Below are 22,958 nucleotides of genomic sequence, written 5' to 3' on the forward strand. Positions count from 1 at the left end.
CCAGAAAACGTGGGATTGTGATCCTCAAATAGGGAAGCATTAAATATGGCCTGAATTTTTCTTAAAGTCCATGTTTAAAGCTTCATTATTTTAGACAGGATCTAAGTTCATGCTTATGTTGAGGCATGCTTTTAAGAGATGCTGGATCAGGGCTTAGATTCCTTTCAAATCAAGATGTCTTTGTTAAACTGGCAGGCAATCTTGACATGTTTCATAATAGTAATAATAAAAATTTATAACAGTCTCTCTTCAGTGTTTATAACTTTCACCTAAATGATTATTGTCTAGTAATTATTAAACAAACAAAAGGCAGAACTAAAAGTAGCTTTGCCTTCACCCTGGAGTTTGTTTTGCTGTCCCAACACACATTTGGTTTAAGCAGGATAAACTAGTACACATTTATTCTATTTTGGTTTTTTTTCAGTGTAAGCATATGACTCAAATCAGCCAAGTGCATTTTGGGGGGTGGCTGGTGGGCTGTGTTCACATTGTTCTTTTCAACGTGGTTTTAGTGAGCTGAGCTTGCACTCACCCTATCCCCAAGAATCATCTCCTTCCATTCTTCCAGCTTGAGGCAGAAACTCCCAACTCCTTAGGGTGTCCCCCAGCCCCTTGAGCTGCCTGCTCAGCTCCCAGCTGGGAGCTGTGGGATTCAGCAGAGCTGCAGGCACGCTCTGGCACGTCAGCCCTGTGCTCTGGCACTGGAGGAGCTGGCTCTACTGGAAGGAAGAAAATTCTCCAGCTCTCCCGAGGTGCCTGGAGTGCTTAAACAGATTCCAGGTTCAGTGTTTGATTTTGGCAGACTGACTGGCTGGCTCTGAAATGTCACTGGGTTCCAGCTGCAGGTAGGTTTGTCAGGCCTTGCTACAGGAGTCACTTTCAAATTTCATTACAAACTGGCCTCATTTTGTTAAAGAAATACAGTAAATGTAGCATGTCCACTCTGCTTAACCAATAAACTTTTGTCTTTGCCATTTAAATTAATTTAGAGGGAGAGGAGATCTGATGGAGAGATATGGAGGTAGCTCTGTGCATCTGTCATCCCCAGCACAGACTTGCTCAAAAGGAACAAAGCAGAGAAGTGTCCTAGAAATGCCTGAGCAAGCCTGGGGATGTCCCTGGGTCCCCATCCCAGCCTGTGTGGGTGCAGCAGAGAGATGCCTGTGAAAATTTGGACTGGATTTTTGCTTTTCACTCTGGATCCCCTCCTCCTTGTTTTGTTAACAGCTCATTTCAATTCTCTGCTTCCCAGGCAAGGAAGCTGCAGGTTAGGTTAGATAATTGATATTTCCGTACCCTTTTTTGGGGTACACTGGGACAAACAGCAGCTCTGCCTGTGAAGAGGCTTCTGTGTGAACCTTTGGAAAGCTCAGTGCATTGGGAAGCCAGGAGATGCTCAGGCTCCAAAATGTGAGGACAGTCAGTGTGATCCCACTCCTGGTAGAGAAGCCAAGTATAGACAAATACTTTACTTTTTCAAAGCAGTTTCACCATGAGGTTTTCAACCAGTATTTTTACCCATCTTAAACATCCTGATAGATTGACAAGGATGCCTATCCCTGGACTTTTAATTTTATTATTTGAAAAGCACATTGAAATGCACAAACTGGTGGAAATGCAGTGACCCTGTGGCATTCCCAGCCTTTGATTCTGATGGACAAACACCAGCTGCTGTCAGTATCCTTCATCCAGCTCACCCCAGTCTTGTTTTGTGCAGCATGGGCACATGAAAGCTGCTATATTTTTGTATGAAACCCAAAACGAACTCTCACAAGAGGAATGTTGACCCCAAACAATTTTGCACGTGTCCTTTGTCAGCTAAAAGGGCATTTTACTTGAAGACACAATGCAAACCACAGTCCTGACTTTTTAAAGGACTGTATGACAGAAAAGATGCCATCTGGTACAGTGTGTGTGTGACTCACACAGCTCAAATTTGGACCAGAATTATTGTCTGAAGGGGAAACAGCGCTGGACTGACATTCAGATCCAACAGGGAAAGCTTAGCTGTCCACCAGCAACCTTCAGAGGCACCTCAGTGCTCGTCCTCCTGCTCTGCAGCACAGTGAAATGTCAGTCCCCACTGGCCTCCCGAGGTGGGAGCCCTGTGATTTCCCCAGGTCACCCTGCTCCCATGGTTAATATGTGGAAACAAGTGGTGGAAACTGTCCAGTTGTATTAAAGCTGGAGGGGATGACAGGGAAGGGGAAGCAGTGCCTGTGCTCATGTGCCTTTTTGTTCCATTGCAGAAAGGCAACGAACTGGAAGAAGGAGTGACCAGTGAAGGTAAGCAGAGATGCCCCTGGCTATGAGCCATTCCCAGGTTAGTGCTCAGATGGAATTTGCTTTGATCCCTGCTGAGATGCTGCCTTCTCCCAGCCTGATGCTCCCCAGCAAATGCTTCCATGCTCAGAAAGGCAGGAGGAGAGCATTTCACAGCAAAAGGTTCATATTTATGGTGTGGGGAGCCCTCCTGGCTGTAAGTGCTTCCCTGCCATCTTCCTTGGCTGTGCTCTGTGTTTGTGCCAGCAGGAATGTGTCCCCAAGCTGCTCAGCCCTTTGGAATGATGTTTCCCTGGTTCTGTCACAGCCGGTGGCATCGTGTGGGTTTGATTCCAGCTGCTGCCTGGGCTCGGGTGTCTCCAAGGACGGCTGTACCCTTTCCCGAGGAAGTCAGGCTGTACCAGTATTCGTGCCCTCAAACGCAGCCCGACAGGATGCCAGGCCCTGGAATTTCAGCCCCTGCCAACCTCTGTCCCTGGGGCCAAACCCACGGGCCCCGTTCTTACCTGTCTTCCTTCTGTTTTTACATTGCAGAGTTTGACAAATTTTTAGAAGAGCGAGCCAAAGCGGCGGAGATGGTTCCCAACCTGCCATCCCCTCCCCTGGAAGCCCCCACCCCTCCGACAAATCCTTCCAGCAGGAAAAAGCAGGAGCGCTCGGAGGACGCCCTCTTTGCACTGTGAAGGTGGCGCGGAGCCGCCCTCGCTCCCGCCCTTGTGCTCCGCCCGGCCGATGTCGCCGCACGGCCACTCTGTCCTCCCACAGTCCTTGGCTAACAACGACTCCCGTCCCCCCCATTCCATAGTTTGCTTCCCCTTCCCTCCCTCCCCAAATGATCCACCCCCACGAGCTGACTCTTTCTATTTAAATCCAACACTATTCCTGCCAGACCACGATTCTCCAGCACTCGCTTAATCCCCTCCTTCCTGTCCCAGCTGCACAAAACCAGCTCTTGATGCTGAAAACCCCTTCAGAATGCACGAGTACGTCACACTGGGCTGAAACAAAAGCCCAGGGGGAAGAGAGCAGCCTTGCCCTTCAATTTATGTAGGGATCATCCTCTTCTGTAGGCAGGTCCTGCCAAGTAGACGGCTCTGTCAATCAGCATGTAATTGACTGAGCTGGAATGTTCAGGAGGAGTGTGTCTTTATTTTTAGATAAAATGTTAATGTATTGGCTTTCGTGTTGGATTCGACAGCAAGGAACAACTGTTCCCCTTTCAACATGTGCTTCACAAGTTAAAATCCTTTACTCTCCCACTCACACATCTCCTGGTACCATATGGTGGTCGCTTTTCCCCACTTTCTGTGGCGTTTCATTTCTAAATCTCACAGGGTATTTTTTGCCTTGTGTTTTATCTGGGCTTGCTCTAATTTGAAGCAGTCTGTTGGCCATGTCCAGTAGCTCTGGCAGTTGATAAGGATGGAAAATGCTGGGCTAAATGGATGCTGTAACGATGGCACAGGAAGCACCTCGTTCTTTGGGAGACCATTCTCACACAGGAATTTTCCTGGTGTGTTTGCCTTTTAAAATAGCTTGGTTATTTTCTCCTTACCTTAGATTCCTTCTTTGGTGACTCTAGAGCTCTGCATTTGGTGTAAACATCCATGCAGATGGATGGGACTTGCTCATGGATTGGGTGTGAACTGAGCTTCCTGGATTCCCTGCCATGCCTGGTAGGACAGATATGCTGGTTCTTGGGGGTAGGGATGAGGAAAAGAGCAAACCTCAGAGGTTTGTATGGAACGCTGAGGGAAGTGGTTACCATGGAGGGATTAGCTGTGCCAGCCTGTGCTGGAGGTGAAACTCCTCATTTCCTTCCAGTTTTAGGCCTGAGAAAGTGCTGAAATGATTGTGACTGTGCTATTTGTAATTTTTGGAATGTCTTTTGATCCTTCTGCCCTTCATTAACTCCCAGCTCCTACGGGGCTGCAGTCTCTGTGCAAACAAACATACTCCCTTGCTTGCCAGAGGCATGGCCAGGATTCCTGCTCCTCTGGGGCTGCCAGAAGGGATTCCAGCCTGTGTGCCTGCCTTGCTGGGCTGACAGGCAGAGCTGGAGCAGGCAGCTCCAGCCATCGCCGCGTCCCCCAGCGCGTTCCTTGGGAGGAAGCCAGTGGTGCAGGATGGCAGGATCAAAGAGAGAGCTGAGCAGTGCATGGCAGGAGAATCTCCCATCCTGACAGAGAGGCACTTTATCAGCTAAAAGCCCATGCAGGCAGCAGGCTCCAACCCCTCTTCCTCAGGGTGTTCCTTGGCTTAGGCAACCTCCTTCTGACCTGACATGTCTGAGCTTCCCAGGATGCTGATGTGTGTCAAGCTCTCTTGAAAGTTGTTCTAGGCCAAGTGATAGAAGCTTTTATCTGAGCATAGCATTTTATCAGCCCATACCATACTCTCTGAGGACCACCCCCTTTGGGATGTTGTGACACACAAAGCCTGTTACCAAATGCCTGATTGCAGCGCTGATGGACTTTGACAGCGGACACATTAATCTTTGAAGGGAAATGTTGTTTGGTGCAGGATTTCCAGGCCATCCCAGGTCAGGTTTCACTCTGTACTCTCCCTCCTCGTTGTCTTCTCTGTCCTGCCCTGCCTGTAGCCTCTTCCAGGATCCCTCCATATGTAGCTGGGCCCAGGCAGGGCTGTCCTGCCACCCTTCTGCGCTGACGTGGCACCTCATCACTGCTCTGTGTAGCACAGCTTACAAATGGACAGGCAAAACCAGTTTAAGGATGGAGATAACTTGGGGATCAAGCTCTTCTCCCCACTTGCTGGCTGTCTCTCCAGCTGAAGCCCTCCTGTGTGGGTCTGCAGAGGCTTTCTCCCATTCCATCTTCTCCATGGCTAATGGAACACTCTGCCTTGGCTGCATTGCACGCTCCTGCTCTCACCCACTGCCCTCACTGCTCAACACAAGGTGAGCCCAAAGCTCAGGGATTGGCACTGCCAGCTTGCTGCAACATGTCAGATGTGGCCACCAGCTCCCAGAAAGCTGAGGAAACTTCTGTGGCAAGGCTGATTTGATTTCAGACGGCATCTGGGGATGGCCTGAGCAGTCTCACCAGCACAGAATGAATTGCTGGTATTCCTCTTAATGCAGAAAGCTCCGTGGGTGTTTTAAATGTGTATTTTCTCTTCTAAATCCTTGAAACACATTGACCCTGTAAATGGCCACATCAGGTGATTCTAAGCATGTTAATCCAGCTTCCCTGCCAAGCCAGAGGAGATAATCGCATTGCTCAGGCATGGGGACACTGTCAGATGGTGCAGAGTGGCACGGATGTCACTGTCGCCAAGCCCCATTTAATGCTTTTTTCTGTCACACTAAACCTGTCCTGGGACCTCCAAGGTGTTGCTTTAGGGAGAATCTGGTCCCTTTCTGGAAGATTCTGCAGAGCTGTCAGTGATTGCTCTCTCCAGCTGGGAGGAAAAGAGGTGGAATGAGAATAGGCTGGGGCTGGGCGGAAAATACAGAGCGTGTGTTGGCAGAGCTCAGGGGGCTCTTTGGTGTGTGCAGCCCCAGGCAACCCATGGTCCCTGCTGACATTCTGCATTATCCTCTGGAAAGCTTGCAGGGAGTGGCAGGTGCCACCAGCACAAGTGGTGGCTTTGCTGGAAGTAGGGCAGCTCCCAGGAGATGCCTTCCTAGGGAGGAAATGTACTTTTGGAAGGACCCGGAGTGGATCTGGAGCCCAAATCCACCACACTTGGCTCTCAGGGCTGGAAGCACCAAAGGGAACAGAGTGTGGCAGAACAGGTGGTTTAGCCCAAAACCTTCTTTAACAAATACAAGAGCTACGCTAGAGCTTCCCAAATATCCTGTATCAGGATCTCTCATCTTCCCTGTCCGCTTGTGGTCTGCTGAAAACCGGAGCAGTGGGAACTGTTTGAGGGAAAGGGAAGGGGTTTTTCACTTCAGGGGACCAACTTCTTGATTTATCCCTCCTCTGCTTTCACTCTTAAGTGCTTCCTCTGTGCAAGTGGGCAGAGGACTCATGTGGCTCCAATGCTTGGGAGAACAGGGATGGAGCTGCAGCCTGATCCACTTTTCATAAGAAATAACATCCCAGTGCTTTCTAGGCATATTAGGAATCACAGCTTGACACTCAATGACACTAAATTATTCTCGGGGTCCTTTGTAAGGTCTAATCGTGCCCTGTTCTAGGTTAAAATATTTATTTTGTCTATATATTTTCTTTCCAGTGTGTTTTTTAACCTCTTCTGTTAACTCTTCATGTGCTGAGATGTAAGGAATCAATGGTTTCTATTTAAATATATCCTTTGGGTTTTGGGTTTTTTAAAATTGTTCTGTGTAGATTTCAGCTGCATCTTCAGCAGGTGTAATAGGTAACAATGTGCTGTACAGACATTTAGGGTGTTTAGGGTGTAGGTAAGGCTCATAGGAGAAACTGCTCATAAAAACGTAGCACGGTGTCTCTTAAAGGGAACAGCATAAATGCTGAGACTGGTCCTTACTGGGACCCTCACGTAGCCTCCAACATACCTTTTCCCTTCTGATTTTCACAGCCTCCATCCCTAGGATGTGCTTCTCAAACCAGCTCTGTCATTCCCAGGGCTGGTCTTGCACCTCCAAGCTGAAGGATTGTTTTTAGTGAGGATTTCTGTTTGTTTGACTTCATTCAGCATTTTTTGGATGGGGTACATTGGCTATTTCCACTTTAAAATGGAGGACTGGGAGCTGGCTGTGGTGGCGAGATGTTTCCCTCCAGTGGTGGAAGAACAGATCCGGGCCGTGGTTTCAGGCCCAGGGCAGGGGTGATGGTCCCTCCCAGAGCAGTGCAGCCTGTCCCTGCTCCTCCATGCCCTGCTCTCCTGGTGTCACCTACAGAGACAGGATGTGCAGCCCAGGAGAGCAAACAAGATGGATTTCCAGCATTCTGTTTCATCCAGTGAGTTGTTGAGTCTCCTGTGGTGGCTGGGAGCCCTGGAGTGGGAACTGCTTGTGCTATCTCCATTCCCGTCCATCCCCATCCAGCTCCGTCATTGTTTACCTCCTCAGGGCTGACCACAAGCCTTGCAGAGCCTCCCCTGGAAAAAAACAGCTCACAACAGTTATTTTTATGGAAATAGTGAAGCAGTGAGTGGATTTAGAGCTGTGTTGGAGGTAACCCTTCCTCTGCTGTGGGCTCCCACCAGCCCAGGAGACGAGGTGCCCACAGAGCCCCTCCCAGCCACCCATCCCAAACCGCAGCCTCCAGAGCAGAGCCTGCCTGCTCCAGCCCCAGCTTCCACACATCTCCTCCTCCTCCTCACCTGGAGAGAGGTGAGGCTGTGTGTCACCAAGAGCCAGCTGGCCTTGAGCAGCACCGAGCTCTGCTGCTGGTTCTCTTTACCCATGGCAAACGCACTACTCCAGAATTCCCACCCTGCTCCGTGTTTTTATGAGTACAAGCTCCTCGTTCCCTACACGTTCCTATGAGCTGTTGCTAACCCTACAAACGTAACCTGTGTAATAGCTTCTCTGTATATTACAGCTGTAGGCTTTCCAGATAAAAGTGGATAATATTTATTTACTGAAGATACTGGATATTTTTTTGTTTGGGAATGGGGTAGGGGGAGAGAGGGGACATAACTGTGTAAAGAGATTGACTATGTAAAGAGAAACAAAATACACAAGAAGCAGAGAAACCCAACACTAAAACATCACTGTATTCAAGTAGAAGGTGTTTCTGTTAAGGATGAGACAACTGTATTAATCTGCCATTGTTTAACTTGCTCCAGAAATCATCTCCTTGGTTCCTGCATGTGAGATATTCCAATAAATACACTGTTAGTGTGAGCTGGGGCTGCTATTGTCTGTCTGTCTGTCTGTCAGCTGTGGACTCGCTTGGCTCCACTGCCTGGCCTGAGCACAGGGGACGTGTGCAGCCCTTGAGTACCCACCAGATGTCAAAACTGGGAGTCCTTGTTCTCCTCCAGGAGACAGAACCTGGATATTCCCATTGGGAGAAGGTTTGTCCCCAGCAGTTGCTCTTTGTGTCACTGTATGGCTCGTGCTGCCCTAGGTGCTGTGTTGCCAGTGCTGTTGAATTCATGTCCCACTAAATTCTGGCACATCTTTGGAGGTGGCATCAGGCAGACACATGGGTGCCACCCTGGGTGCTCGGTGGGATGCCTGCCCACCTGGCAGGGCTGAACTGATGTCCTTGGAGGGCAACTGTGGGTCACCCCCCTGGTGACCTGAAAAGAGATGGGTGATGTTCCCAGCCCATCCAAGGGCCCCTTTCCTGACTCATCAGCCAGGAGTTTGTTCCAACATCCCCATTATGATGGCAGGTTTGATAGGCAGAGAGGGAAGAGCACCAGCTTAGGAGCCCCAGAGAAGTGGCATTGGCCAAAACCAAACCAGGTTGGCCGAATGGTGCCTTCTGTTCTGCACGTGGAGATCCACCCTGATTGTTTAAATCTGGGGAAGGGGGTGTGGAATAGCAGGAATAGCTACAGGGTTTCCCCTCCCTGTAGCTACATATTAGCATTACACAGCCCTGCCCCAGCTTGTTTACCCCTCACTGATCATGTGCCCGGTTCAGTGTGGGATGCATTCAGGGAGGCTCCTGGCCTGGATCTGCTGGGAAAGGTGTGCAGCTGCTGCTGCTGCCCTGACAGGGCAGAATCACACAAAAAGCACCGGCTCGGAAATGTCCAGCACTGTGCAGGAGGGGCTGTGGGAATGAGGGCTGTGGGAGTGGGGGATTTGGGAGCAGGGGCCGTGGGAGTGGGGACTTGGGAGCGGGGGCTGCTCCTTCCAGGGACTTCACTACATTGTCCTCTTCAGCCCCACAGTTACACTCATGAAGGAAAGATCCCCTCAAAACCCCCAAATTCTGCCTCCAACAGGGGCCAGAGTGGGTGCAAAGGGAAGAGTTTAAGAGCAGCACAAGCACACAGGAACTTGCTTTTCCCATGTGTGCCCCTCCAGCCTCTGGTGATCCAACTCCCCGAACTGCGCCCAGGTTTGTGGACCCTGATGGGATTCTCTTCTCCCAGCCTGCTCCCACAGTGACCATGCAAACTCCCACCATGGGCTGGGGGCTTCCACACATCACACATTGCCCTCCACCGTGGGCTGCCAGCCGGGCACAGAGCGTGGCACCGAGCCCCGCGTGGGCAGAGCCTGGGGCAAGCTGAGTGCCACTGCTGTCTGGCATTGGGCAGCAGGTTTGGATGCCAGTGTAAATAGGAAATGACCACAGGTCATTTTCCTTTCCCCATTTAACCCGAGGGTAAATAAACCTGGAGTGGGGGCTGCACTGGAGTGCCACCAAAGCTGGCTGTTCCTCCCCAATCTGCAGTACTCAGGAAGGGACAGCTGGCAAAGCCGAGTTACACGCAGTGAAGGAGAGAAGAGGCTTTTGAATCGGTTTGCGACACAAATTAATGATTAACGCCGCGTTCTGCCGGAGCAAAACAAACCCCGGGGCAGGCAGGATGCCAGAGGCTGGGCACGGAGCATGGCACGCTGAGCTGTGCTGGCAGGTGGGAAACAGCCGGGGGCTCGCTCTGGGAGAGCCCAGCTGGCCGAGCGAGGGGCAGCAGGACGGGGATGCTCCGTTCTGGAGCTGCCGCGTTCGGGCTCAGCACGCCCGGAGCCGCTCGGGGAGATGCTCCCCATGCCCGCGGGAGCCGCACCAGCCTGCCCGGCCGGCTCGGTAGCCCCGGTGGCCAGAGCCCAACCATGCCGGGGCCGGTTTGTTTTCTTTCTCATCCTGCGGTTTCCTCCCAGCCTGAGCTCAGGAAAACGTCTCAGCGACTCCGGAGCGACCACGTGGCCCGTCCGCCATCCCCGCAGGACTGACATGATGTAATCGCGGGCCCGTGATGCAGAATCACTCCACTCACATCGCTCTGCCTATTGGCTGCGTGGCCCTGGTCCTACGGGCGGGGTTTTCCCTGCTCCGCAACCCAGAGCACCCCCGGGAGCCCCACCCCGCGTGGAATCCATCGGCCCCAAAGCCGGCCCTGGAGCCGCCCGCTCCTTCCCCGGTGCGCGGAGGATGCTGAGCCTCGCTGGGGGAACCCAGGGGCAGGGACAGCATCACCGGTGGGCTCCCGGCGTCCTCGGACTCTCTGGATGGGATCGGGGATGGGGCCTGGCAAAAAAACAGCATTGCACGCAGGTTGTGCAAAAGTTAAGCTGTGTTTAGGTGTGTTATTTCCCCCTTTCTGCGTTTGTGTGGGTTTGTCCCTCTGCATCCCTCAGGGAAGGCTGTGCCCCGGATTTTGCTTGGGTTATTAAAGGTCTGTGACCCCCATGCTTGCACAAGGCTGCTCTAAATCCACGGGGGCCACGGCACATCCATCTCCCCAGCCCTGGAAACCTGCCCTGTCCTCCCACAGCACAGGGACTGCACCGAGGAGAGGGAAACGCCACCACCACGGAGCCTGGCTTCTCCCCAGTGACCCCAATAAAAACGGGGGGAAGAAGCACAAGGGGGGGGAAGAACAAGGTGGGGGGGAAGAACAAGGGGGGATGCACAAGGAGGGAAGCACAAGGGGTGAAGCACAAGGTGGGAAGAACAAGGTGGGAAGCACAAGGAGGGAAGGACAAGGGGGGAAGGACAAGGGGGGAAGCACAGGGGGGAAGAAGCACAAGGCTCCCTGCGTGTGCCACCGCGGGTCACGGCTCTCCCGATCATGTGGTCGCTGCTCCCCCAGTGGTGTTTGCTCCGGTCAGGGATGTCCGAGGGCTGATGCTGCCCCAGCTGCTGGCACTGAGCTGAGCCAGGATTCCCTGGGCTTGTCCCCAGCTCGGGCACAGGTCAGTGTCCCCAGATTGAGGAGGCTGGAGTGGGGTGAGGGTGCAGAGGGGACAAGCAGGGCTGTGCAGCTCCAGCTCTGCTGCCCAGCTCGGTGTGGTGCCCTGGGCTGCTCCGTGCCACACAGGGGGTCCCTGTATTGCAGAGGGGTGCCTGCTGTGCCACCAACTGGGAGCCAGTGAGGCTGAAGGGAAGTTTCTAAGGTGCAGCCAGGTTTAATGAATTCCTAGGAAGCCTCAGATTGTGTTTGGTGGCACAGAAGAAGAGGAGGCAAACTTCCAGAGAGCTGATGTTGCAGCACATTTTCTATTCCTAAATGAATCCCAGCAGCAGGACAGACCATGGAGCTCTGCAGGGCACAGGGCATGGCATTTTCCTGGCACGAGACTCCCACACTGAGACCTACCACGCTTGAACAGCAGCCACAGCCCTGATCCCAATGGCACCAGCATTTTTCCTGGATCCCACAATTGATGGCCCCCAGGAGGGTGCATGGGCTCAGCTGAGGCTCACAGGGCAGCACTGATGTGTCCCTAACCAGGGGGTGACAGCTTCTCCCACCCTGGGCCATGCCATGGGTGGGCAGCACAGGTGGGACACGCTCTGAGCCCTGGAGCTGGCACAGGGAAGGCCCAGGGCCCTTGAAGGGTTGGTTCAGTGGCCCAGCCTCGCCCTGGCACGTGGCACCCGACGTGCAGAGGCTTCTGCAGCCACCGCCACCACCTGCCCACATGGGCTCCCCGACCTGCTCCCTGCACGCCCCGGCTGGGACTGAGGGGGCTCCGGGCCCAGCCCAGGTGTTTAGAGCCCAGCCCAGGGGTTTGGTGCCTGTCCTTAGGGTTTGGTGCCTGTCCCCAGGGGTGGCTCCCTGTCCCCAGGAGTGAATGACGTCCCCAGGGCTCACTGACAACCCCAGGGATCGATGATTTTCCCGGCTCAGTGTCTGTTCCTAGGGCTCGGTGCCCATCCCCTGGGGTCAGTGACATCCCCAGGGGTCGGTGACATCCCCAGGGCTTGGTGACATCCCCTGGGGTCAGTGACATTCCCTGAGGACGGTGTCCTGCTCAGGGGTTGCATCGTGCGCTTCTCCCAGCCCAGCTCCCGGTACACCAGCACCCAGCCCGGTGCCGCGGGGTCCGTGCCCGGTGTCCCCGAGGGTCCCCGCTCGGTGCCGCCGGGGGTCCCGGTGCGGCGGGCGGCGCGGAGAGGCGGAGCGGGGCGGGACGCGGCGGCGGCCCCGCCTCCATCCAACCCCCCCCCCGCCCTCCCCGCCCGGTGGCAGCTCCGGGCACGGTTCGCGGGAGCCAACTTGGCGGCTCGTCCCCGTGGTGCTGTGCCCGGGCCAGCGCGGCCATGGCGGGCGGGCGGCCCCGCCACCCCTAGAGCCGCCCGAGCCGCCGGAGCCACTGGAGCCAGCGGAGCCACCGAGAGCCACCGGAGCCGCCGGGATGAGCGCTCTCGCCTTCGACGACGCGGCCCTGGAGGGGCTGGCACCGTCCCTCGGCCTCTCCGGGGCCAGCGACATCGACACGGCCCTGCTCAGCGACATCGACGGTGCGGAGCGGCGGGGACGGGGCCCGGCGGGGCCGGGGCTCGGGGCATGACCGCGACCGGGCTGGGGGTAAAACCGGGGCTCGGTGCACGGCGGGGCTCCGGGCCCGGTGCAGTCCTGGGGCTCGGCGCATGACCGGGACCGGGCTGGGGGAAAGCCAAGCTCGGTGCACGGCCGGGGGCTGGGCACGGTGCGGTACCGGCTCTGGGAGCATGGTCGGGACATGGCTGGGGGGATGAGCGGGGCTTGGGGCCCAGCCGGCACCGGGCTGGGGGTGTAACCAGGCTCGGTGCAAGGTCAGGACCGAGTTGGAGGCATGGCCGGGGCTCGGTGCGTGCCCGGTACCGGGCTGGGGGTGTAACCGGGGCTCGGTGAATGGGCGGGCGCGCTCGGTGCATGGCCGTGCCCGGGGAGTCCGGGCTCGGTGCACGGTCAGGGAACTTGGTACCGGCGTTTGACTGGGACAGTGGGATCAGTGCACAACCAGGTCTCCGTGCACGGCCGGCGGAGCGGGCTCGGTGCCGGGCCCGGCGTGGGGAGGGGGACACCGGGCTGCTGGAGCGCGGAGTCGGTGCAGAACCGCTCTGGCCCCGTTACCGGGGGCCGCTCCGGAGCGGGGGGCTCGGCGTGGGGGAACGCGGGACCCCGGGACCCCCGCGCTGGAGGTGCCGCTACCGGGACAGCCCCGACGATTCCCCCCCCCCCCGTTCCCGGTCACAGCATCGTGCCGCCGGTGGCCCCGCCCCCTCCGTGACGTCACCGGCGGGGTTACTCTCGGTCGTTCCCTTCAGGACTCCTGGGCTCTCCCAACCAACCCATCCAACCGGCGGGAGCTGGGATGGGGCGGCTCTGCCACAGCCCCGGGGCTGGCACCGCCACCGCACACCTCCCCGCCGCTCTGGGCTCCGTGAGATGGGCATGAACCCAGGGAACTCATTCCCGCAGGGAACCCACTTCCCAAAGGGACGCATTCCTCAAGGGGACCCACTTTCCACCATCATAGCACCACGTGTGCTGAGTTCAGTGTTTCCAAGGCTTTAGCAAAAAATTTGGGATCCCAAAAAACTGGGGCTCCCACCTCCTGGCAAGCCCCGCGCCCGCCTTGCCACGTGCTCCACCAGCTCTGTGGATCCACAGCGGTTCCAGCAGAGCCGGTGGAACAGCAGCAAGGCGGGCATGGGACTTCCAGCACCTGCCCCACTGGGTCCTGCCCCACTGGGTGGTCTGTGGTGGTCTCTCCTCCGAGACCTGGGGTGGAGGTGGCATCCCAGATCTGCAGGTTGATCGCAGTGGCAGTCGGGGCGGATCAAAGCAGATCCAGGTGCCACCTGCTTTTCTTGGCGAGGTTTTGGCGTGGGCAGGGAAGCAGGAGCTGTGCCAGGGCTGAGCGCTGCCGTATGGGATGAGGTTTTCCCACTGTGGGGTTTTGCCACGCTCCTTTATATCACAGCCAGCCGGGCCACCTCGCACCCCACAGTTCCCCAAAGTGGGTTTGTCACCGGTCCCCAGCTGGCCACGGCTTGTCCCTCATCCCTGTACCAACCCCAGGGTGATGTGGGATGTGTGCCCACGGATGTGGGTGCCCTGAGCCTGCTGGGACCTGCCAGGACCCACAGATGAGTGGGTCTGCCCCACAGGTTCCCACGGTGGCCCTGGTGGGTGCCCATTGTCCTGCTGATGGCGTGGGTGGCTGCAGGTGCCACAGGATAGAAACACCTGGAAGGTGCCAGGAGGGTGGGACAGCCGTGCCCAGGAAGCGGGGGGGTGGGGGGGACAGGAGGGAGCACCCCCTCTCTGCAACCCCAGACTTTGCTCTGGACCACGAGAGAGCCTTGGGGGGGGGGTTGGGGGTCTCTGAGTGGAAGTGGGGGTCTGGGAGCCCCCCGGAAGGACACCCACCCGCACAGGGCAGGATGCCGAGGGCCGGATGGTTTTTGGGGTGTGCCAGTGCTGTGTGCGGACCCCGATCACTGCGGGGTGACCCCTGGGCAATGAGAGCGGGGGGGTCACACCGGGCTGGGGGCAGAGGGGGTAACCCAGGGGGTGACCCCGAGTAACCGCGGGCGGGCGGCGGCGAGTGCCCGCGAGTAACCCGGCGGTGCCGGGCTCACCTTGGGCGCCGGGGGCTGTCCGGGGGCGGCCGGCGGGCGCGCAGGCGGCGATTGGCGGAGTCGCATCACCCCATCCCCGGCCGCGCTCCAGCCCTGGCGCGGGCAGCGCGGGGAGGGCGCCGGGGAGGAGGCGAGAACATGGCTTTAAAATATCCCGGGGCCTCTTCGCTGCCGGGCACGGGGCTGAGCGGGGGCTGCAACCTCCTCCCGGGGACCCCTCCGCTCCCACCTCCATGGAGTGCACCTTTGAAGGTACCCCCGCCTCTCCAGCCTCCTCCTCCTCCTCCTCCTCGTCTGGCGGCGTCACCGCCGTGGTTCCTCTCGGAGGCTGCACCCCATGGGGAGGGCTGTGTCCGGGGGCTCTGAGGCTCGGTGGGGACATCCCGGGGGTGTGAGCGTGGGGGGTGCCCTGGGGGTATCCCGGGGTCTGTGCGTGCAGGGGGGTGAGCCTGGGGGTACCGGAGTGTGGGGTGTGCCGGGGTCTGTGTGCCCCCGCTGGGGTGTGCCGGGAGTACCGGGATGGGGACATGGTGGGAGCATCCCAGGACACCTCAGCGGAGGTGTCACAGAGACCCCGAGGTGCCATTGATGGCACAGACCCCCGCCCGGGCTGTTTTAGCCCTGTGCTTGCCCAGCTGCCCTCCTGAGGGCTGTTGTGCTCAAACACACCTGGGCACTGGGGTCTGGCACATCCCGGGGGTGCCACCCTGGTGTCCCAGCCTGAGCACCCCCTCCCCTGATACCGGGGCTGATTTGGGCATTCTCGGGGTTCCCAGGACAGAATAAATGAATTAATGAGCTGGCACAAGCCCCCCTCAATATCAGAGACACGCTGAGATGTGCCCTGCCACTCCCAGACCAGGCTGAAAAACGCTGACTGCTGTTGGCCAAGCCCTGACACCGTGCCTCAGTTTCCCCAGTGGGGTGGGTGGAAGCTGAGAGGAACAGGGCACAGCAGATTCATGAGCTCTCAGGGAATTTTGCCTCTGGATTATGGGGATCTTCCCCCTAAATGTTAGACTGCAGGGAGGGCAGGACAGGACCAGCCCATGCCCGCCTTGGGAGGTGCGGGGCAGCAGCTGACGGCGCGGGGGGTGTGTTTTACAGACATGCTGCAGCTGATCAACACGCCGGACAATGACTTCTCGGGCTTGTTCGACTCACCGTTCAGTGCCCCGGACAGCGCCGTGCCCCCGGGGCTTCCCTCCACGCCGGGCACCCTCAACACCTTCCTGGGTCCCAGCAAGCCGCCCCCCGCCGCCCCCACCGGCAGCGCCTACGCGGGGCCCCCCGGCATGGCCACCTTCACCCCGCCGCCCCCGGCCCCGCTGCTGCCGGCGCCGTCCCTGGGGGTCAAGGAGGAGTCGTCGGTGGTGCCCAGCAGCCAGCCCCAGCCCCAGCCCCAGCCCCAGCCCCAGCCCGGCGTTATGCTGGCCCCCAGCTTCGTCCCTGCATCCCCCAGCCCCTTCACTCCCCAGCCCTTGGTGGGCTACCAGAACCAGCACAGCTTCTCAGGTGAGCATTTGGGGGTGCAGGGAGGGATCGGGGCTCCCGGGGTGAAGGTGTTGCTGGAGGGGGGATGTGTCCCTGCAGGATGGGGTTGGTGCCAGGGGCTCTCTTAACGCTGTCCTCTGCTCCATGCCCAGCTGTGCAGCCTGGGAGTGCGGGGCAGACCCTGCCAAGCCCTCTGCCCACCCCACAACCCAGCCAGCCCGTGACACTGCCCGGCCCCGTGCAGAACGTGGCACCCCAGCAGCTCCTGGCCCCCGCCGCCCCCAGCACCCAGTCTGTGTCACCGCAGATCCAGTCAGTGCCGGTAAGCCCAGGGCCAGGGCTGGGAGGTCCTGGTGACCCCCAGAGCCCCGCTGACCCCCAGTGCCCCTCAGGTTCTCCTGCAGCCCCACTTCATCAAGGCTGACTCCCTGCTGCTGACGGCCGTCAAGACAGACGCCAGCAGCGCCAAGACTTCCACCATCGCCTCCCTGGCCACCAGTGCCAGCGGCTCGGCCACCCCGCTCCAGGTGCCGGTAGGTGCCACCATCGGGGCACTGTGAGGTGGGGAGAAGCCTCAGGACCATCCCTGACCCCATCCTGCACCTGCAGGCGCTGGTGAGCGGAGGGACCATCCTGGCCACGGTGCCACTGGTGGTGGACGCAGAGAAGCTGCCCATCAACCGGCTGGCACCCAGCGGGAAGCCGGCGCTGCTGCAGAGCCGCGGCGAGAAGCGCACGGCCCACAACGCCATCGAGAAGCGCTACCGCTCCTCCATCAACGACAAGATCGTGGAGCTCAAGGACCTGGTGGTGGGCACCGAGGCCAAGGTGGGAGCAGGGGTTGGTGGGGCAGGGCTGGGGAATGGGGGGTTTGCCTGGGATTTGGGTTGAACCGTCCCGGCCCACTGGCAGCTCAACAAGTCGGCGATCCTGAGGAAGGCTATCGAGTACATCCGCTTCCTGCAGCAGAGCAACCAGAAGCTGAAGCAGGAGAACCTTGCCCTGAAGATGGCTATGCAGAAGAACCGTGAGTGGAAGGGCAGCTCTTGGGGTGGCGGGCTCAGCTCCGTGCCCCCAGGCAGCCATCAGCTTACTCTGCTTCCTGCAGAGCCTGTGAAGGACCTGGGGACCCACTGCAGCCGGGGAGCCAAGGCAGAGGCCCCCATGGAGGTGGTGAAGGCGGAGGTGATGGAGATGCTGACACCGCCACCCTCAGACGTGGGCTCACCATCCCACAGCAGCCCACTGTCACTCAGTGGTGGCAGCAGCAACAGCAGCAGCGACTCAGAGCCTGAGAGCCCCCTCTGTGCCCATGGCAAGGTGAGGGAGGGCTGGGGGGATCTCCCTGCCCTGAGTGGGGCAGGGGATCTGCTGCTTCATGTAGGAGGTGCCAAGGGCAAAGTGTACCAGATGGGGAAAGAGCTGAGAGCCCTGGTCTTGTTCTCTGAGGCTGCTCCTCACATGATTTGGGGCTGGGTGTGGAGGCAGTTTTGTTCTACCTTAAAATGTGCTCTGTGCCCCATGCCTATACCCTGAAATCCATGCCCCTGTACTCTGGCCTGTGCCTCATCACCCTGCCTTATACCCCATGCCCTATATCCCATGCCCTATATCCCATGCCTGTGCCCACCACCCCACATCCATGCCCATGTGCCAGGCTCACAGCAACTCTGCCCATGCAGGTGAAGCAGGAGCACCCACCACCCTCACCCAGCAGCCAGGGAATGCTGGACCGCTCCCGCATGGCCCTCTGCGCCTTCGTCTTCCTCTGCCTCTCCTTCAACCCCCTGGCCTCCCTCCTCCGGGGTTCTGCCTCCCCAGCCCCCTTGGGGAGCCAGGACACCGCTGGTCCCGGCAGGAGCATCATGGCTCAGTCTGGCACTCTGGGTAAGCTCTGGTCTGGGGTGGGGGACATTGGGATGGAGGTTGTTGGGATGGGTGTGGGATGGAGGCTGTCAGGGTGGGCAAGGGCTAGAGGCTGTTGAGGTGAAGAGATCACGGGGCAGGATGTTGGGGTCGGTGTATGGTAGGAGCTACCTGGCTCAAGGCTGTTGGGGTTGGCATGAGGTGAAGACTGCTGGGATGGGGGGCATCAGAGTGTGACCATCACAGTGGAGGTGGTCATGGTGGACAGGAGGTGAAGGCCATCAGGATGGGGGTCTTGGGGTAGGTCTGAGATGGGAGATGATTGGGAAGGACATGGGGCAGAGGCCATTGGGTGGATGTTGCTGGGATAGGCACAGGGTGAAGGCCACCAGAATGGATATCCTGGGGTGTGTGTGAGGCAGAGACCGTCGGGGTGGAATCTGTTGGGGTGGACACAACTGGGTGGAGGCTCTTTGGTGGACGTGGGATGAAGGCCACTGCATGGAGACCCTGAGGTGAGCACAGGGTGGCATTGGTGGGGTGTTGCTGATCCCATCCTGCACAGAGGACCCATGGGGGTGGACGCAGTGGCTGTGGCCCACACTGGCCTTCTGGGCCCTGAATGCGGCGCTGGTGCTGGGCGCGGTGGTGCGGCTCTTCGTCTGCGGGGAGCCCGTCACTCGCCCCCACTCCGAGCCCTCCATCCTCTTCTGGCGGCACCGCCGGCAGGCCGACCTCGACCTCGACCGGGTATGTCCCCCTGAGCCCCACGTCCCCTTTCCCCCCTGCCCCGTCCCTCCTCCTGCCCACACTGACCGTGTCTCTCGGGTGCAGGGAGACTTCGCGCAGGGGGCCCAGCACCTGCGCACGGCGCTCGGGGCGCTGGGGCGGCCGCTGCCGGCGTCCCACGGGGACCTGGCCTGCAGCCTGCTCTGGACCCTCCTGCGCCACCTGCTCCAGCGCCTCTGGGTGGGTCGCTGGCTGGCTGCCCGCGCCGGGGGGCTGCGCCCGGACCCCCCGCCCCCTGCCCACGTCCGCCAGAGCGCCCACGACGCTGCCATGGCTTATCACCGCCTGCACCAGCTGCACCTCGCCGGTACGGCCCCGCGCAGTGGGGCTGAGGGATGGGACCCCTGTGCATGTCCCCACAACCCCCTGACGCCATGGCTGAGCCTCCTGTCCCCATTCTTATAGGGAAGCAGGCTGGGGGACACCTGCTGGCCATCAACCTGGCACTGAGCGCTGTCAACCTGGCTGAGTGTGCTGGTGACGCCATCTCCGTGGCAGCGCTGGCCGAGATCTACGTGGCGGCTGCCCTGCGGATCAAGGCCAGCCTGCACCGCTGCTTCCACTTCCTGGCGGTGAGTGTGGGGCACTGGGGTGTCCCCTGTGTCCCCTGGGATTGGAATCTCAGGTCCTTCCTGACCCCCTGCTCTCCCTGCAGCGTCCCTTCCTCTGCAGCGCCCGGCGTGTGGCCCTGTCCCATGGTGGGGCTGTGCCCCCTGCCATGCAGTGGCTCTGCCACCCCTTGGGCCACCGCTTCTTTGTTGACGGGGACTGGGCGGTCAAGGGTGTCCCCAGGGAAACCATCTACAGCTCCGCTGGCAACCCAGGTGACCCCAAGCTCCCAAACCCCCCACACCCCCTGTTTTGGGGTGTGGTGTACCTGCTGACCCCATCTCTGTGCCCCAGTGGACCCGCTGGCCCAGGTGACCCAGCTCTTCCGTGAGCACCTCCTGGAGAAGGCGCTGTGCTGCGTGGCCATGCCTGAGCCCGGCCGTCCCACTGCCCAGGGAGAGGGGTGAGTGCTGGCGTGGGCACCTTCTCCCCCTGCCTGCCGTGGGGCCAGCCCCCTCACAGCCCCTTTCCACAGGCGCTTCTCCGATGCCCTCGAGTACCTCCAGCTGCTCAATGGCTGCTCGGATGTCAGTGGCACACCTGGCCCCACACCCTCCATCACCTCCGGCTTGGCGGCTGTCACAGGTAAGGCTGGGGTGTCCCCCATTGGGGTCACCTCATGTGGGGGGCCATGGCAGTGGAAACACCCTGCTCCTGTGTCTCTCCCACCCTGCAGGCACTGACCCCGTGTCCAAGTGGTGGGCATCCTTCATCGGCATCGTTATCCACTGGCTGCAGGGAGATGAGGAGGGGGCTGAGCGCCTCTATCCGCTGGTGGAGACCATGCCCCGGGCACTGCAGAGCTCTGAGTGAGTGCTGGGGACACTGGGGACAGGGGTGGCACCTCATTGCATGTCTCCCCTCTCCCTTGGACTGGCACAGCCTCGCTGAACACACTTGGAGCACCTGGTGTGTTTTGAGGAAGGAACTCACCGTGCCCCCTCCACCTTGCAGGAAGCCCCTTCCCCGTGCTGCCCTGCACTCTTTCCGAGCTGTCCGTGCCTTGCTGAGCAAACAGGATGGGAGCCAGGCCACCCTGGGCCACTGTGAGAAGGCCAGCAGCTGCCTGCGGGAGAGCCTGGAGCTGGGCAGCCCCTCCAAGGGCACCATTGACAAGGTGAGCCAGGCTGGGGAGGGACGAGGCGGCCGCCAGCCCCCAGCCCTGGCGGGAGGTGCCCCCGACCCTCGCGGGGGTGCATTGTAGTTGCATTGCATGTGTCAGACTGGGAGTGCAATGCCCCTGCCATGCAGCCCGGCGGGGGTCCCGCGCAGCAGCGCCTGCCCGCAGCCGCCTCCTCGGCACCCCCATCTGTCTGTCCCACCCCCTGCTCACCCCGATCCTTTGTCCCCGCAGGCGGTCCAGCTCCTGCTCTGTGACCTGCTGCTGGTCACCCGCACCAACCTGTGGCAGCAGCAGATGGGGGCGAGCCAGCAGCGCAGCTGCCTCTACCAGGCGTCCGCCCTGGAGCTCCGCGGCTTCCAGCAGGACCTGAGCAGCCTGCGGCGCCTGGCACAGACCCTGCGCCCTGCCATGCGCCGGGTGAGCCCCTCTCCCATCACCTGCACGGTGCCCTGGTGCCCTGCACCTGGCTGTGCTCACTGTCCCCCCAATCCAGGTGTTCCTGCACGAAGCCACTGCCAGGCTGATGGCCCGGGCCAGCCCCACGCGCACCCACCAGCTCCTGGACCGCAGCCTGAGGAGGAGAGGGGTGCAGGGCAGCAAAACAGGTGGGCATGGGGTGGGACACGGGATGGGACATGGGGTGGGACATGGGGTGGGACACTTCACTCCTCACCTGCAGCACCCCAGCAGCCCAGGGTGTGGGATATGTGGTGGGACAGGGGTGCGACACAAGGCTGTGCACCCACAGTACTCCAGCATGCTGGGTGATGGGTTATGGTGTGGGAATCCTTTGTCACCACCTTGGAGGACAGGAAATGGGGTGGGGCACCCTGATCCACACCTCCAGCAGCCCCCACAGGCATTGAGTGGTGGGAGACCCCATTCTGCACCCACAGCAAACCTGGATGATAGGATGTGGGGTGAGACATAGGGTGGGACACCCCTTTCCCACCTGCAGCACTCCAGCCCCACAGATGGTGGGTCAGCGGGTGGGACACCCCACCTGCAGCACCCCAAGACCTGGGCCACCTGAGCTCCGAGCCCCTCCACTGGTGGTGGCACCAGCCCCAGGGTGGGTGAATAACCCCATCCCCGTGCGATCCCCCCGAGATTTATTCAGTGACTTCCACGGGCGCCCTGGGTGCTGACCTCGGCTCTGTCCCCTGCAGCTGGCGAGCCAGAAAGCCACCCCACGGCCCGGGAGCACGCCGAGGCGCTGCTGCTGGCCTGCTGCTACCTCCCGCCCAGCTTCCTGGCGGGCCCGGGCCAGCGCGTGGGGATGCTGGCCGAGGCCGCCCGCACGCTGGACAAGCTGGGCGACCGCCGCACGCTGCACGACTGCCAGCAGATGATCATCAAGCTGGGCAGCGGCACCACCGTCACGTCGGGATAGGTGGGGAAGGGGCCGCCAGCCCCCCCCCGTGGGTGCGGAATGCGGGGGGTGGCGGGAGGCCGTGCCTCAGTTTCCCCGCAGGGGGAGGTTCGGCAGCGGTTTGGGGGGTGAAGGGGGGGGTGGGGAGGGGCCGGGTGATGCCTGGCGGGTGCGGGGGTGCGGGGCGGGGGTCGCAGCGTGGGGCAGCCGCACGGGGGTGCCCTGGGTGGGCTCCCCCCGGGCCGTGTCCGTGTCCCCAGCCCGCGTGGGGACGGGCCGTGGGGCCCTCTAGTGACACTGTCGCAGAACTGCAGGGACCGCACGCGCGGCAGCGACCCCCGGTGCCACCCGGCCCCCCCCAGTGCCACCCGCATCCCCCCGTGTCACCTGTGCCCCTCCGTGCACACCCCCCCACCCCGGGGTCCCCCTGCTGCAGGACCCCTGGGTTTGGGGCTGCCTCTGCAGGTGTGGCCCCCTGGCAGCGGGGAGTGCCCCCTGCCCAGCCATGCCCACGGTAGGCAAGAGGGGACCCCCGCCCGACCCCCTCCTCCCCAGCACTGATCCCCCCCTCCCCATTAAGAGCTGCCACCCCCCCGGAGCACGGACAGGCTTTGGGAGAAGGGCTGGCAGGGTGGCACGGGGCTCCTGGGGGGCTGGTGGGCGCCCATGTGTCCTTGCTTCACCCCCTCTTGTACATAGACCCCTCCCCTCGCCTCCCCCCACTCCCCTTTTCCCTTTTTAAACGGTATTTTCATAGTTGCAGAGTTTTGTACAGACAATTAAAGCTGATTATTTATACTGGTGTGTGTTGGATTGGAGGGGGACTGGCACCAAAAGTGTGGTGTGGTCACCTTGTCCCCACAGGGCTGCACGGGAGGGGGTGGCAGGGATGGGGACACTGGGTGCTGAGGGACCCCAAACACCCCCCTCTGTACCCCACTGTGTCCCAGGGGTGCTGTCCCCCTGTTCCCACACCCCT

At 59.9% G+C, this 22,958-nt stretch overlaps 2 protein-coding genes across 5 annotated transcripts in view; both read left to right on the plus strand.

Moving 5' to 3' along the window:
* The window catches only part of TOM1L2 (target of myb1 like 2 membrane trafficking protein), a 56,655-nt gene extending 48,569 nt beyond the window's left edge, over positions 1-8,086 (plus strand). For all 3 annotated transcript variants that reach the window (XM_054643465.2, XM_054643466.2, XM_054643467.2), the window contains 2 exons: positions 2,250-2,286; positions 2,818-8,086. In XM_054643465.2, coding sequence (XP_054499440.1) covers positions 2,250-2,286; positions 2,818-2,966 — 186 coding nt within the window. In that variant the 3' untranslated portion in view covers positions 2,967-8,086. The remainder of the gene's footprint in view (positions 1-2,249; positions 2,287-2,817) is intronic.
* Positions 8,087-12,323: 4,237 nt separating this feature from the next.
* SREBF1 (sterol regulatory element binding transcription factor 1) lies at positions 12,324-22,777 on the plus strand. 2 transcript variants are annotated; one of them, XM_054643633.2, is made up of 19 exons: positions 12,324-12,617; positions 15,834-16,241; positions 16,373-16,542; positions 16,613-16,753; positions 16,830-17,048; positions 17,133-17,247; positions 17,329-17,540; positions 17,903-18,107; positions 18,652-18,836; positions 18,921-19,182; positions 19,281-19,447; positions 19,531-19,699; positions 19,779-19,887; positions 19,960-20,069; positions 20,161-20,293; positions 20,439-20,601; positions 20,839-21,024; positions 21,101-21,212; positions 21,777-22,777. In XM_054643633.2, exons 1-19 carry the CDS (start codon positions 12,512-12,514, stop codon positions 21,998-22,000), a joined length of 3,396 nt encoding a protein of 1,131 aa, XP_054499608.2. In that variant the 5' UTR covers positions 12,324-12,511; the 3' UTR covers positions 22,001-22,777. The 2 variants fall into 2 exon arrangements, with proteins under 2 accessions (XP_054499608.2, XP_077043253.1); XM_077187138.1 differs by lacking the exon at positions 12,324-12,617 and adding an exon at positions 14,680-14,978.
* Positions 22,778-22,958: the final 181 nt, after the last annotated feature.

The sequence above is a fragment of the Agelaius phoeniceus genome, chromosome 16, assembly GCF_051311805.1.
Source record: "Agelaius phoeniceus isolate bAgePho1 chromosome 16, bAgePho1.hap1, whole genome shotgun sequence".
Classification (NCBI taxonomy): Eukaryota; Metazoa; Chordata; class Aves; order Passeriformes; family Icteridae; genus Agelaius; species Agelaius phoeniceus.

Bases quoted from the DNA above. Each gene is read 5' to 3' on its own strand.
- SREBF1 (XM_054643633.2), top strand. From the start codon at position 12,512: ATGAGCGCTCTCGCCTTCGACGACGCGGCCCTGGAGGGGCTGGCACCG. The intron at 17,049-17,132 runs GTGGGAGCAGGG...GCCCACTGGCAG, and splicing joins TGGTGGGCACCGAGGCCAAG to CTCAACAAGTCGGCGATCCT. The intron at 18,108-18,651 runs GTAAGCTCTGGT...CATCCTGCACAG, and splicing joins GGCTCAGTCTGGCACTCTGG to AGGACCCATGGGGGTGGACG.